Genomic DNA, 17,032 nt, shown 5'->3' on the forward strand with positions numbered 1-17,032 from the left:
GGCAGTATTCATGCAATAAATTACTCATATCATGTCCTTTCAAAGAATGAGACCATTCATATATATATATACAGTATGTGCCAGTTTCAGAAGATGGGTTTTTATTTACGACCAATAGTTTAATGAGGCCAAAAAGAAGTAACAAAAGAGTAATACGATCCTGAAAAGGAGATTCTGAAACATCCATATAATGACTGGAATTCTTGAGCACAAAGCCACCATAGTTTAGCATCCTCTATTGTAAAAACCTCAGGATTACAAAGCAAAGGATATAAAATAAAGACATACCAGCATGCGAAAATAAATCAAATTAAATGTTTCTCTAACAACAGTAAAGCATACCTAGCATATAAATTTGTGTCCATCGGCAGTACATGTGAATAAATGAAACTTTGCAACATACTGTATGGTATCACAGCTGTGTGTAGTTCCACTTGCCCTGGCTACAGACTCTCTTTAAATGTTAAGAAACTTCTTTAGTCACCAAAATGTCATTGTAGAGTAATACAGGGAGGAGGGGGATGGAGCTACAGTTTCTGTAGACTTCAGATAACAGAGGGGAGGGGGTACAGAAAGTGAGACATCTCATTGGCTTAGACTGTTGAGCACCAACACCAACATTGCATCAGTAAAGACCCGCCCGCTCAGAAGCAATGACGAGAGGAAATATGACCCAAAATGTGCAGGTAAGGCTACTTTCACATCTGCGTTTTTGCTGAATCCGTCATGGGTTCAGAAAAAACGCTTCCGGTATATAATACAACAGTCTGCATCTGTTCAGAATGGATCCGGTTGTATTATATCTCAAATTAACAAGACAGATCTATCACAAAATCCACTGTAAGTCAATGGATGCCGGATCATTGGGTTTTTTTTGTGTCCGAAAAAGCTGATCCGTCACCATTGATCAGTACCCCATGTTGCACTAAAAAACACTGCTTTTGTCTGCGTCATAGGGACACAATGAAACGTAATGGAATGCATTCTGGTGTACTCCGCTCCGTTCAGTTTTGTCCCCTTTGACAATGGGGACAAAACCGAAGTGTTTTGGATCTCAATAGTGGAAAGGAAAACGCTGATGTGAAAGCAGCCTAAGACACATTTACCATTGCCTGAGGTGGATTGTATTTTTTTTTAAATATAACAATGGGTACAATTTAAAGGGGTTTTCAGAATAAAAAAGCGCCCATAAAAGGCTAAGGATAAAAAAATGAATTATACTTGCACCCACCAACCTCAGCCACGGCCATTCTGTTGCTGGTTCTCTCTCCCTGGTAGTGGCTTCCTTGTCAGCCCATCACTGGCTGAGACAGGCCACTAGAATTGTCAGTGATTAGCTAAGTGAGTCTTTCTTGGTATTTCTTGAATGTCGAGCCAGAATCAGGAAGTAAAGAGCAGCACGGACTGGACTAGCATCGGAACGGCAGAGGTGGTGGATCAGTGAGGAAGACTATCGCTTATTTTTTTATTTTTAGCCCTTTGAGGCGCATTTTTTAAAACATGTATTTTGCTGGAAAACCTTTTCATGTATTCATATTATTCCTTAATATGTTTTATATATTTAATAGATTAATGTTTCCAGAAATTAAGATTAGCAAATGAATCAACAATTTACATATTTATAGTAGTTTACACACAAAAACAAATTATCCAACATATTGAACATTCAATATATGACAAAGCTGGTCCTTACCTGTTAGGTGACTTTGGATCAAAGCAAGTCTTTGTGACATCAGTAACATTTGGATTACAACAAGCCCCGCCATCATAATTCAATTCCTCGATGTTGCAGTCCATATCACAAACGCTGTTTTCTTTCCTGCTGGAATATAGGCAAGAGCTGCGTCCCCGACAATCACCGCCATCATATCCAGTGAGTTTATGATTGCATTCTGGATCACACTCAGTGCTGCCGATCTTTGTAATGTCACAGTTAGTAAGGATGAGTCGGTATCGTAGAAAGGAGTCATTTCTTTCTAATACATTTAGTTCCCACGTGATGTTGTATGGGTTGAAAGCCTCATTAAGCTTTTTATGCTGAAGCTCGATTTGTTCTTTGGTTACTGTTGGGTTTTCATGGTTGTCATCGAAAACATTGATCACTGTATACCGTACAACTCTAGGTCTGCGAAAACCTCCAACTCTGTTGTAGCTAGATATTACGTCTATATTGTCACAAAGAGTTTGCCCGCACTGGGGAAGATCTAAATTTGTGTCCAATGATGAAACATGAAGATAGATGTTAGATGTTTGTGGCATTTTACCATATTTACCATCTACACGAAACCAGTTGGTGTTCACATTCTTAAAGCTATCCTGAAGAACAAGTTGAGGTAGAGAAGTGCTCAGTCCATGAAATGCCTGGCCCATATCCAGCAATATTTCTTTCTGGGTTCGAGCTATTTTCCAGAGCTTAAATTGTTCGATATAGCCTCTGTAATTCTGATTTTGAGCATTTCCTCCAATCATTAGAGTTTTACATTTCCGGGCAAAAGTGCTGAAGACTGGGCCAACTTGTTCACTACTTGATGCTACTTGAGCCCCATTGATGTAGAGTTTCAATATGCGGCCATTGTAAGTTACAGACAGATGAATCCACTGATTAGGGAGGTAGTTACGATGAGCAGTGATGGTGGTCTTTTTGCGAGCACGATCTGTCTTTAAGGAGAAGAAATAGCGTGGATCTCTTGTACCCTGGTCACTCATAGCCTCAATTCCAAGGACCCATCCACGGTCATGAGAAGTATAAGTACATTTGTCATACAGTCCTAAGTATCCGCAGAAAAGAAAAACATATAAATAAGAGTAATACAGACTTTTTGAGAAACATATTTCACTAAACAAATACCATAAAATATGTTAGCAAATGCTTTTACAAACAGTTAATATTATTTTATATTTCTGCTCCCATTGCCAGAAGACTCAACTAGAATCCAATCGTTGGCTCCCTTTAGATGGCTGTAATTAGTGATGAGGGAAGTATTGGAAAATTCTATTCAGCTGCTTCATCGACTTTTACAAAAAATTTGCTTAGTGATGAATTACTTTGTCAAGAAGCGCATTTCTTTGTAAGTAGTGGGTGCAATGACAGGTAGCGGCAATTGCACCCCCCGTCATTGTATCCCTTAGATGCCGCTTTCATAGCTAATCGTGGCATCTGACATTAATATTACAGTGTAAAATTTAAGGGCTAAAAATGTAAAAAAAATTATAGAATTATGCTTACCCTCATCCATTTGATTGCAAAGAGCCGCCCGCTGCCATCTTGACTGAAGATCCAGTGTGAAATCTCGCACGGCCCATGGTGATGTCATCACGTCAGTCGGCGTGGTGACATCATACATAACCACGCACGGGATTTTGTGCGGGATCTTCAATCAAGATGCCGATGGCTGGCCCTTGTGAGGTAGGGTTCGATTCGCTAAACGCTATCTGTCATGTACATGCATATTACAATGACAGGGCCTCCTATGGTTCCGCTGGACTGATCATCATAAAACCCTATGGTGATATACATTCAGTTCAGTAGAAATTCAGAAGGTCTGGGTATTAAGCCTCATTCACACGTCAGTGTTCCACAGACACGTGCTGTATGTGTTCTCCATGGACAGCACGCGTCCCCATTCATTTTAATGTGTGTATTCAGACATCAGTGTTTTAGCACGGTCCGTGGTTCCAATTTTTTAGCACGAATGCATGCTCTATTTGTCGTTCACACCCATTATAGTCTATGGGTCTGTGAAACCACGGCTGAAACATGGATGCCATCTGTGCGGCATCCGTGTTTCACGGATCATTAGGAAGAGATGCTTTGAAAATTATTTTTCAGCTGTGCAGGGTCAGTGAAACACGGATGGCACACGGACAGCAAAAAACGGACACACTGAACCAACACGGATCATTCACAGACAGCTTCACGGATGCATCACTGACCACCTTCTCACGGATTGGAGCACGGACATGTGAATGAGGCTTTAAGCGGATAAAATATTCCCTGTTTTATGACTGAACGCTCCATACATCTATACAAGCTCCACAATGTATGGAGCCCTAGTACGGTAACCGCTGTACCCACTATTAACAAAGTGTAATTTTGGGCTTCTTAGCTCTCATACAGAGGCATGCAGAATTTTTTTTAGCACATTCCTTATAAATCAGACAGAAATACCTTTGTGCTATTAAATGTTGTATTATGGCTGTAATACCTTCACAATATGGTGCCATATCTAGGCATCACATACAAATACAAGGAATACCTATGAGTCTGTGGTATGGCTTCGTTGGAACGCCATATGCCTTCCTACAAGCTAGATTCAAACATCTCTGCTAATTGCATGAGGTATAAATAATAACTAATACAATTCAAATGAATTCTCGACTATTTCACGTTTTGAGGGAAACATTAAATGGACGTTAATTGCTTACCCTTTAAAGTAGTTATCCACTGATTAATCAGACATCATAAAGTACATGGGAATCTTGAAAAAAGTTAGAATTAGCCCTGTACCCTGAGATCTCCCCATATATTGCTCAGCTAGATTTATTTCCAGCTGGCAGCTCAGGGGCATGTCCTTTCTCAGAGGGCATGTACTTACTCAGGGGCGTGTCCTGTAACTGTCACAGAAGATATGACAGGGGGCAACTGAAGGATGGAAGTGAGCACGTGCGACCCCCTCAGCGAGGTGGGCAGAGAGATAAGGAAAAGAACAAGCAGTAGGTGGCGCTATGTTGAATTTTTAGTTACATCTAATGACAACACTATTCAGATCTAGGTGTTGTAGAATATTTTTGGCAGGACAATCCCTTTAAGGGTACTTTCACACATACCATAATTTTCCACTACGGACACATCTGCCTAAAAATTGGGATTTGCCAAGGAACTGCTGCAGATTCCCCATAATATGCAGCAATTATGCAGCAAATCTCCATGTAATGCACCCTACATGTGAAGAACATGATGCACCCTAGTTCTGCGGGGTGCCCCTATCCTGTTGGCCTCAATCTAATTGAAAAAGCAGGTACTGGCGGCATGATCACACATGGACTTCTACCAATTGTGATCTAGCTAATCAGCATCGTGTGGGATAAACTTCATCAGTGCCGGAGTGGAAAGGTGATGATGTCAAAATGCTTTATTTAATAAACAAAATATTTGGCACTCGTCGGCAACGTAAACTAGTAAAATATGTTAGAAAGGAATGTGGCTGAAAAATCTGCTATTACACTACACACATGGGGTTTCACTGAACCTAGTAACAGCCAGATGTCAAGTGGGCGAGATAAGCTTTGTTCTTCCAGAACCTCCGATATGCTTCAGCTTGCATTTTCACATGTATGTTAGCAATATCTTGTATATGCAAAGTGTGCAAGCTCATTGTAAAGCACATATATTATGCACGTGTGACAAAAGTAAAACACTGTATGAGATGTCTCTACTTCAAAACTCCTACGGTCAGCTTAATGACAAGCACTCTTGAGTTCTATTGATGGACAGCTTCATATGAATGTAGTTTTACAAAAATATTCAGTAATCCTAGTTTAAAAAAAAAACTAGCACCACAAAATGCAGTGCAATATGCTATAGAGCAGGAGGTGCTGAGCAGGTTTATTTATACTTTTACAGGAAAAGATGCAACAAAACGTGTAATTTATACATTAAAATCTCTGCTCTTTCTGAGCTGACGTGCAATATACTATAGAGCAGATTTATAGATAGTTTTAGAGGAAAAGATGCAACAAAACGTGTAATTTATACATGAGCTGAAGTCAGACCATTCTGCTATTACCAGTGATTAGTAGAATTCCCTATGTGTAATAGATAGCATGTGTAATCAGTCAACTCATCCCCCATGTACAACTGAACGCAGAAAAAGCAGAGACTTAAAGGGGTTGTTTCACTTCAGCAAATAGCATTTATTATGTACAGGAAGTTAATACAAGGCGCTTACTAATGTATTGTGATTGTCCATATTGCCTCCTTTGCTGGCTGGATTCATTTTTCCATCACATTATACACTACTTGTTTCCATGGTTACAACCACCCTGCAATCCAGCAGAAGAGGCCGTGCTTTCACACTATAGGAAAAAGCACTAGCCTATGTGCGCTCCCATGGTCCCAGCCACCAGAGAGGCCAACGCTTTTTTCTATAGTGTGCAAGCACGAGCACTACTGATGGATTGCAGGATGATTGTAACCATGGAAACAAGCAGTGTATAATGTTATGGAAAAAATGAATCCAGGCAGCAAAGGAAGGAATATGGACAATCACAATACATTAGTAAGTGCTGTGGATTAGCTCCCTCTACATATTAACTGCCACTTGCTGAAGTGAGACCACCCCTTTAAATGTAAAAATTACAAGTTTTACTGACTCTTTTCCATAAACTATTTATCAATCTGCTCAGCTCCTCCTGCTCTATAACATGCTGCCTGCATTTTGTGGGGACATGTTACCTTTAAGACCTGCCTAAATTCCTGGCTTTCATTTTAAAGGGTTTTTCCATCTTAGTGACTTATGGCATACCCAGAGATCTCCTGTCCCAATGCACATGTCTTTCCTTTCACTTTTTTGAGAGTTTTGAAAATAGTGAGCAGTGAATAAAATAGGCGACCCCCCCTCTAGTACTTTCTTGTTTGCTCCCATCTCCTTTAATTCCCCACAATCCAGGGATGCAGACAGCTCAATATGGGTCCTCTCCCTAGAGAGGCCCCATAGCAGCCGCATGATCTGCTGCTAAAGTAGATAATCTCTTGGTTTGGAACATGCCTTATAAACTCATAGCTGGTCTATGATAACCCCGTGCACAGCCGGAGGCTGCGCCTAATATATAAGTAGTTGTATGCTTTGTCATAAATAAGGCGCAGCCTCCAGCAGTCCGTGCACCTGAACTGCCCCTGGCTGCTGGCGATTTCAGTCTTCTTCTACATCAGAAAACTGGAGTAAAAGAAGATACATGTGGCAGGAATGATGCCCCCCCCCACCCCCACCCTCGCTATGTGGTGAAGGTGGCGGAGAAATGGCACTTGAGCAAAAATATTTGCACAAGTGGGGTTTAAAAAGTAGCACTGGCTACAAACTGGCGACAAATTATGATAAATCGGACCCATAAACCCTTAAAATGTCCATAAAAGGGTCCCTGGCAACCATACTCTTCCAAAAAAGTCAGAAGAACATCATCAAGAAAGAAATACACTACGCCACTAGCAGAAAGGGGTAAAAGCAGCTCGGAAGCATCAACCCCAGGCTACAGTATTTAGGAATCAAGCTCATAAGGGATTTGCGTGGGGATTATCCGTAATATGACGTCCATATAAAATGTTATGTTTGTACCCATATTGTACTTCCATGTGTATCTAGTTGACATTGCACAGTGATGCAACCATTGACATGACATTGTATGATGTCCCATCACATGCTGTATGACATGTAGTTATTCCTTCTAGGAGATCATATGGTGCCTACTTGAGTTTTTCCCTTTAAAATATGTCACTTGTGAGAACCTATATTTGACTAATGCTGTCTTCGCATCCCGTTTGAGCCTTCCTTCAGAGGTATTCATAAGGAACATTTCCTGACATGCCTCTGACAAAATGCTCTGGCAGATATCACTGCCAGTTCCTACAGTGGCATATGACACCCATATGACCCTTTTTTTTTTTTTACCAGTTAACAGCTATTTTGTACAGCAAAAAAGTTATATGCTAACCATGTTGACCAATCAGACAGAAGTCCAAAGCTTTTGGCATTGGTCATGTGAACAGAGCCCTATGGATACATTAGCGGTATACGCCATGAGCTTTCCAGGGTTATACATCAGACATACAACATGACATGCTAGGAATCACACAACAACCGATTGACAAGTTTTGATGAGCGGCAGGGGCAATATTCGAATTCTCGATATTTTGCGAATATTCATCATAAATTTGCAAATTTGAGAATTTGCAATTATTTTCTTGATTGTGAAAATCAGCAATGTAATATTCGTGTAAAGTGCGCACAATACAGGCGTGGGTCACTTTTGCTACATTTTCCAAGCTGCTAGAAGTTTCCTGAGACTGGAGAAAATGGTTGGCACGGCAGAGCATTACAATAGTTTGAAGATAGAGTGCTCCAATATATTTGCGATTGCGCAAATCAGCAATTTATGATGCGCATATTTTTGCGCAATACATGCAAATTCAAATTTTAACAGGTCTGACCACATTTTACTGATTGGTGCACTAAGTATTGTTGTGACATCACAGCACTATGTCTGTAGCATGTATGTATGGACAGCAGAACCTATCACACTACCTAACACCCTGCACTGGAACCTATCAGCTGCACTATATCACTAACTAACCTACACTGACTATCTCCCACTAACACTATCTGTATTATATATATGAGCTAACTAATTAACTAACTAACTAACTAACTATCTAATGTAATGAGTTTGACACACCAAAGCACAGAGCACAGCAATGACACTGTTCTCTCTCTCTCATAAATGCATAAAACTGCAGAAAATGGCTTCTGGGGAGTTTCTTATATAGTAAGGGGTAGGCAACTTTCCTATTGGTTCTTAGGGATGTTGCTAAGCTCAGACAAAGACATTGCAGCCTTCTCATTGGCCCACAAGCAAGAAGCAGGGAGAGATCATGTGTCCAAGAAAAAATCTAGAATATTCGCAAATACGAATATATTCCACTATATTCTAAATATTTGCTAATTCTCGAAGGGCCGATATAAAATTTGCAATACGAATTTTCAAGCTCAACACTATTGACAAGCAGACGTTAGGGTCAAGGCCATTGTTTTCTCAGAATAATGTGTGTTGTGTCATTGTAATGATTATTCAATCAGTTGAGAATATATCATTCTGCCTGATTTTCTCAATTCTTATATCTACTTAACTGATGAGTTGCCACCGAAGAACTATGTTAAAGTGTAGAATGTGCCACTATCGGAATATTGTCTAAAGGTGCCTAGAAATGTTTTATCCAGCTCAAAAATTCAATTTTTCTTTTCTTTTTTTTTTTTTTTTTTTATAAAACTGTGGCCAACTGCAAGGAAATTGTTTAGCATGCCTGCGTCATATTGATTTATTCTGCAGGCTCCAGAAGGCCAGAAGAAGGACTCCAAGGCATTCCTCTTAGGTAGTTTTTTTTGTTTCTTGTTTAAAGAAAACAGTTTTATTCCATACAATACAAAAAAAAAGAAAACAAAAAGAACAAAAGCTGTTTCACACAATTATTTACCGTAATCATGTCACTCTGCCATTAGAACACTGTGGTCTACCGAGGACTGACCTATAAACATATCACACTGCTGATAGTACACCACGATTTGAGGAGTAACTGAGCCATAAACTTGTCACAATATCATTAGTACTCTTTAGTAACACTGGCTAACAAACATTTATCTGGTTACAAGCCAGTAATGAGGAATTACAGGATGCATGACTATGTATACAACCATGAGCATGAACCGTTATTAAAGAGGTTGTCCAAGATGACTAAAAATCTCAGTCAAGCCCCCAAATGTCCTACGATAATAAATGGTTGTATGCTTATCCCACCACTGATCCTGGCCTCCTGAGAATGCTTGTGTAAACTGCAGCGTCGAGATGTCGGGATATATGGCATGTGACCACTGCAGCCCAATCACTGTCCTTAGAGGTCTACTGCAGCGATCACATGGTGTACAAATACATGTCATGTGCTACTCACCACATCTAACCCCTGCAGCCAATCACAAGCAGCGGCGGGAAGATCAGATAGGTGCTTGAAAAAAGTTAAGTGTAATATCATGTTTTATTTCAGATCATTTGGAGGCTTGTCCGCAACTTATAGTTAACTGGAACAAACCCTTTAACTGTAATTAGCAACATGGCTCAAAGCTAACTAGTCTACTCTTATCAATTACAATGTTCCGTATAAGCCACTACTAAGTCCAAGCGAAATACAGGTATGTCTATGGAAATGTCTTGGGATTGGTCATGCACAAAATTTACCTGTCTACTATCTCCTCCAACTTCCCCAATATACACATATGTTTTGTGAGGCCTGTAAATAGAAAATGGACATCTTCTTGCCCTTCCTCTCTTACAATGTAATGCTATGTGCTCTGTTACACTGTGTTGCGTTGTACAATTGTATTCCCCCAAATTGAACCTGGGAACCTGTATTGAGCATTGGGTAAAAGCTGGCAAACTGCTGTGGTGAAGTGATGAGGAATGTTGCAGTCCCAAGAGAGTTGTACTATAGCACTTGTGGGTGGGATTCATAGCAAGTAGAAAGATCTGCTGTGAGAGAGAATGCAGAGGTCTAGACCGGAGCCAGCCACCAAGGAATGTGCGATTGGGCCGGAACAGTGTGATGCTGAGCTTGGGAACTGTGAGCAGTTTTTGGGACCAGCAGATCCAGAAGGGTTATGAGTAAGAGAGAGGACAGTAAAGTCCTCAGAGACATTACTGAAATAAGCTGGAGAACTTGTAAGTTAATAAAAGAGGTTGTAGTAAATGTAATTCAGGAAGCTGAGTTGCTGGGGGCAGAGGCCCAAATCTGCCGGCATCAGTGGAAGTGCATATTAAGCACAGGATACTTGAAAGCCTGGTCGAAGGTCATAACAGTGTAAAACCTAAGCGTGACAGTTACAGTAGAAGGAATAAGGGGAACCGTCTACTGCTGACTGAAATAGCCAAGACTGAACTAAATCAGAGCATGTGGTGTATCCTAATCCTGCAGTGGAAACATTACCAAGTGGTCAAAGCAGCTGAATTCATGTTAAGGTGAGAGAACTTCAGTTTCTTCTAAAAAATGGAAGTCTATTCTGCTATACTGTTTCCGTTGTGCAACATTTGGTGAAAGTGGTTGTGTTCCTTAAAAAGACTTGGACCTGAACTATGTTGGGCAAATGTTGGTCAGGCACACCATTCTAGCTGAAAATGCAACTGTTGGTGGTGCACACGTCTGCATATTCGCAGTCACAGAAAGACATGAGAAATTGCTTGGGAAAGGTGGTGGTCGTGCAGTCATGTGGACCCTCTGCAAAGCTAGTGCTATTGTAAAAAGTTTGGTGCAACTCCATGAAATATGCCTAGACAGAGAAAGGTAATAAGGATAAGTTTCTGTTCACTGGGGACCTCACCAGCCACTATAACAGGTCCAGTGTCTGGCAAGTGCACTATCAATCTAATTAAACTCTATGAGATAGCCATGTGCTATACTTGGTTGTCCCTAACGGTCCCATAGAATTTGGAGCAGAAGCATGTATGCTGACTGCCCCTGTATTCAAATAAGGCATATGGGAACCCAGTTCTGGTGTTTATTAGAGTCCCTGCAATGAAGCTCCCAGTGATCAGACACTTATAACCATTTCTTTTTTGTACCAGAAGTCTCTAAAAGAAACTGACTCCAGTGTTCTACTGGACATTGTGTTCCAATTCTGGACCATAGTGAGGATTATGTATACATATCTCCAAGCATAGATTTGTGACTAAACACTGGCAACAATAAAGTAATGGCCAATGCAAGTAATCGTTTTTTTATTCCTATTCTATTGTTGCATGCTATTGTCATGAGCATTGGGTGTGGAATTACTGCTTCAACCAACCGGTTTACTTTAGGGCTAGTCCTAAGGGTGTTATCCTGGCAGTCTCCTAGTTTTCACAATTTAACCACCATAAAGTTCTCTGGACTTTGCTTTGGGGTGCCACCAGACTGCTACTTCTTCAATAGTCCCAGTGTGGTTGGCTGCTGACAAAGGGGTTCAGAGACATAGGTGTGAAGCACTGAGGGGTTCAGGCAATACTCATGGTCAGGAAGCAATACTCATAGTCAGAAACAGGCAGAGGATGGGGCAGGCTGAATATGTGCAATTCTGTGAAATAAGTCTGAAGGCAGGTGGAAGAGGTCAATGGTAAACAGGCAAAGGTAAGGTCAGACAGCATAGGGTTAGAATTAGTAAGCAGGTAGAGGTTGGTAAAAGGGCAGACAAACAGAACAGCTCACCTTTACAGAGACCTAGCAAGCTAGAAAACCCAAAGTTTAGGCACTCTTCCCTAGAGAAAGATGTCTAAAGTACCAAGAGGCAGCCAGCCATTGGCTGGAGAATATTAGGGTGCATGAGCTGGCCGTTTAAGAGCCAGAGAGTGTGCATGAATGTGCCATAGGGGCGGACCTGAAGGATCTGGCAAGGAGTCTCAGGCCACAGTCTGCAGCAAAAGAAAACACATGGGATGCCAGCGGTCGGGCTTGCTGCTGGCAGGTAGAGCAGGGCAAGCTGCTCCAGACCGCCGACACAGCAGAGAAGCCAGCTGGGTGAGTAATGTGCTGCCCGGGCATTCTAGCAGGAGCAGGCCAGCAGCAGGCACAGGCTGCAGGGGCAACGGTCTTGAAGCAATATTTTCCATATGTATTACATTCCAGACCAACCATTTAAAATATATGGATAAATAGACACAAAGCACCTCCTACTGCTGTATTAAGCCACGTGAAGCCAAACGAAACTTACTAATATAAAGTGAGTTAATTCTGAATTCCAGTTAGTAAAGAATTCCATAATAAAGAAAAGAAAAAGGGCATTGGGTACAAAAGAAAAAAAATAAAAGAATGAAAACGTAGCTATGCAGAATATTCCTATTATCCAAGAGAAATTCTGAGAGCAGCTTGGCAAATGATTAATGAAAATGCAGGATGTGTGGAATGCAGAAAGGACCCACGCCAGCCCTTTACTGCAGCAATATGACATACTGCAATGCCATTCTGCTTGATGCCAATTAATGTTCTGCACCACTCAATGCATATTGTATTCCAGAGGGCCTGGATCTGGTTGTAGCTCTATGTACAGTACATGCTCTGTGCTTCCTGCACACAGAAATCGGGGGCAGGTGAGGTGATTTCATACAGAAGAGGGAATTCAAGGTCAATCCCTTGCCACAGCACAGAGAGCTCGGGGAGGGGCGTTCCTTGTCATTCCTGGCTTTAATTGTCAAGTATCAAAGCAGTAGACAAACGCTCCAGAGAGCAGATATTCTCCAAGAATCTATATGAAAAGCTTTTATCTGTCAGGTGGAAAGTAATGCGTTTAGACACATTGGGGCTGCTCTGGTCTCAATGTGGCACAGGCCATGTCAAGGGGGAAATACTGTAACAGAATCTTCATTTCTAGATACAAAATTCATGTCATGGCCTGACACACTTACGCTCTAACCGGACAAATAAAAAAGGAACTTTCCTCGAGTAATATCAATCTTATATTAATCCTTATTTAACAAGACGCAGGAATCAGGCCGAGTCATCAATGTAAGCTTCGCCAATCTCACTTGGCTGGAGGTAATGTTCTCCATGGTTAATTATCTTATGTATATAACACGGCTATTGTACCAAGCAGAAAGCATGAGCGAAACTGGCAAAGATTCTGTGAAATGTGTAAGATTTTAATGTTTTGTTTACCATAAACTGAGAAGAAACTCATGGCATGAATGTTCAGACGTGGACTTTCCTCCAAAATAAATATTTTTTTCCCTTGTGCAGAAAATCATGCCAGGCCATGAAGAGTTTTCCCCTACTCACAATTGGCAGGTCTAGCTAGCCTCAATTAAAATGCAATTTTAAACCCTTTCTATTCTTTTTTTAAGGGTGAAGGCTGACAAGCCGCGCTGTAATGCCATGCTGTAACTGCTGCCCCCCCCCCCATTAAATAAACAATGGTAATTGATAACTTGAAAAAAACTATAAAAACCCTACATAAAAACTGGGAATAGGGGCCCACTGCCACCTTAAAAAAAAGCAATACAACGGTTCTCACACTGTAGGATGGTTCTCACTGGTGTGGGGTGCCCTTGTTGTTAATGCTACTGGAAGCATGGGGCCCCTATACTGTTCTTGCTCAGGGACACTTGGAATTTGCCCTTGGGCTTGTTACCTGCTCAAGAAGACCCTCCTCACCCCCTAATGCAAATCAGGACATCATGTGCTCCTCACCTACCAAGGGTCTTCTTACGTGGACAGTGGCATTTAGTCCCTTCAGGCAACTACCAAAGTTGGGAAATGAGAAGGAAGGAAATTACAAACAGACAACATAGTCTTGGAAAGAGAAATGAAGCAGGAGAACGCCGAATCAACTTCTGTGAATACAATGACCTTTTCATACATTCCTTGCTCAACCAAAGTGATACCTTTGCCCGTGCTTCAACCCTCTGGTTTCTGTGCTATACTGTATACTGCAGGGCTCCATAGATTACATTACATGGAAATTGCTTTTTATAAAATATTTAGTTTTTGTTACTAATGTGTCTGGATTGGAAGGACTTCTTAATTGAAGAAAATGTTAGTTAATTCAATAATGCATATGCATATAACTATGGTTAGACATTACGTCTTGAAGGTCTATACCCAAAAAGCTTTTCTTGCACAATAATCTATACTCTGAACAACTATTATAACATCTCAGGGGGCTTTTTTTTAAGATTGGATAACCCCTTCAAGACCAGGCCAGTTTTCACCATAACGACCAAGCCACAGTTTGGAAATCTGACGTGTCACTTTATGTGATAATAACTGGAATGCTTTTACTTATCCATGCGTTTCTGAGACAGTTTTCTCATGACATATTGTGCTTGAGCCTATCATGAAGGACACGGCGATACCTTTTATGCCTGTTTTTATTTTTATACATTATTTTATAGGGAAATTAGTTTTTTTCCTTGAAACTTAGATTTTTTTATTAATAAAAAAAGACTTTTTTCACTTTTTTTACTTTTTGATTTTGTTCCACTGTGGGATATGCTGTATTGTGAAGCTTTGAATTGTCAGTGTCTCACAATGTAAGACGCTGACAGTTGCCTGGGGGCTGGATCTCCTGAGCTTCCGTAGCTGGCAGGCTCTGATGCCTGTGTGAGGCATCTGGGCTGCCATAGCAACCATCGGCCCACTGTCACTGCAGCGTGGAGTACTGATGGAGTCAGCTCTGACCATGGCATGTGAAGGGTTAATCCGCTGGCATCAGCGGATACAGTGATGCCGGCAGATACAGCAAGGGCCCGGCTGTAAGTAACAGCCCTGCCGGTGCTGCTGATCGGGCGGGCGCAGCTCCTGCACCCGCCCGATCAGAACACATACACGGGAATGCGAAAAGAGACTGCATTCCCTTACGTACATGTATGTGACAATGCGGGAAGGGGTTAAAGAGGTTGTTCAACATTTAAAGAATTCCCACAGCGATCAATAGTGATAATTTAAAGGGGTTTTCTCACTTTCACAAATAGCATTTATCATGTAGAGAAAGTTAATACAAAATGAAGACTAATGTACTTTGATTGTCCATATTGCCTCCTTTGCTGACTAGATTCATTTTTCCATCACATTATACACTGCTTGTTTCCATGGTTATGACCACCCTGCAATCCAGCAGCGATGGCAGTGCTTGCACACTACAGAAAAAAGTGCTGGACTATGGGCACTCTCGCAGTTCCGGCCACCAGAGAGCTCTGCCCTTTTTTTCTATATTATGCAAGCACGACCACCACTGATGGATAACAGGGTGGACGTAACCATGGAAACAAGCAGTGTATAATGTGATGGAAAAATGAATCTAGCCAGCAAAGGAAGCAATATGAACAATCAAAGTAAATTTGTAAGTGCCTTGTATTAACTTTCTCTACATAATAACTGCCATTTGCTAAAGTAAGAAAACCCCTTTAAGAATGGATACTCCCTTGTCATATCCCCTGTGTGACTGGCTGACCAGTGATTGGCTGCAGTGGTCACATGGAGTATATGGGCATGTTATTGCTGCAGCCAAAACAAAGTCTGACAGGGCTGACTTTGGAAATGGTGGGAATAAAATAGATGTGTATACACTCTTTGACAATTTTAGCAAAAATGCTGGCTAGGTGAATTTTTTACACTATTTTTAACACCATTAAAAATAAAAAAATTGTAGAAATAGTCAATTTCTTACACGGTGCTCCTATAGTGTCAATATACGCCATAAAGCTGTATACAGTATATGGTTGTGAGAATGGAATCGCCTATCTTTTATTCTAAATTTGCCAAAAGTAAACCTCATTTCCAATCAGAAAGAGAGAAAAGAAGATATCTCCAGCCTTACGTCTGTGCAAATATTCATTGGATCATGCCACCAGATTTTCCAAGCACTGAAGCTAATTTACGTGTTCAAAGGCATCAAAGAAATTCAAGTTACAAACTAATACAATAGTTTAACTACGAAACACTGTAGTACAAGAGGAACCAGGCATGACAGCAGGAATCCTGCTGAATAACCCGCCATATAAGAGCTGTGAAGGCTATGCTGTTGTTGGATGAGTTCCCAATATCTGCCATCTATGAGCGTTTTTTGCAGATTATTTGACATTATGATAGATTTATTTCTCTCAGACTGAATTCTCCAACTGTACTGGGGAGGTAAAAGACAAAGTCATTAGGTCCATTGGCAATTCTTATTCCAATTGTCCACTTAGTTATGGATATTTTGCCTTCGTGTCTATGACAGCTTAAGTTATAGATATATTAGCTTTAGCAACACACATGCATGAAGTCAACCACAAGCAAGCTACATTATGCATTACTGAGTTCATAAAGGTACATATCATTGGTAACCAGTTGCCCACAGACACCTTTAACATCTAAGGGGGTCATTTATTGAGACCGGTGTTTTAAGTGCCACGCTTAAGATCCCATATAGCTGGTGCTTAGTTTCGCTCGAGTTATGTAGAGGGGAATCCACTGATGCTTCTAAATGTAAGAGAGCTTCCTAGCTGTCTTCCATTTAGACCATTTTCTATGCCTAAACCAGGCATAGAAAATGGTAAATGTGATGGGTCTGCTGGCCCTTCCCCGCCCACTTTTTTGGACCTGGCGTGAGCGGGGAAAAGTCGCAGATTGCAGCGCAAATAAAATTTGCACCGCAATCTGTGCCAGAAATACACCTAATACAGGTGTATAAAATTAGGTGTAATATAGGTGTAAAAATTAGGCATTCACCTGACAGAAAAGAACAAGTGATTATGTGGCTGGAGGTAC

At 41.0% G+C, this 17,032-nt stretch overlaps 1 protein-coding gene across 1 annotated transcript in view; it reads right to left on the minus strand.

The window, feature by feature from the left end:
• PAPPA (pappalysin 1) overlaps positions 1-17,032 on the minus strand; it is a 370,045-nt gene that overhangs the window by 318,328 nt on the left and 34,685 nt on the right. Inside the window, exon 2 of the mRNA XM_044306571.1 lies at positions 1,694-2,768. Coding sequence (XP_044162506.1) covers positions 1,694-2,768 — 1,075 coding nt within the window. The remainder of the gene's footprint in view (positions 1-1,693; positions 2,769-17,032) is intronic.

Source organism: Bufo gargarizans, chromosome 9, assembly GCF_014858855.1.
Source record: "Bufo gargarizans isolate SCDJY-AF-19 chromosome 9, ASM1485885v1, whole genome shotgun sequence".
Classification (NCBI taxonomy): Eukaryota; Metazoa; Chordata; class Amphibia; order Anura; family Bufonidae; genus Bufo; species Bufo gargarizans.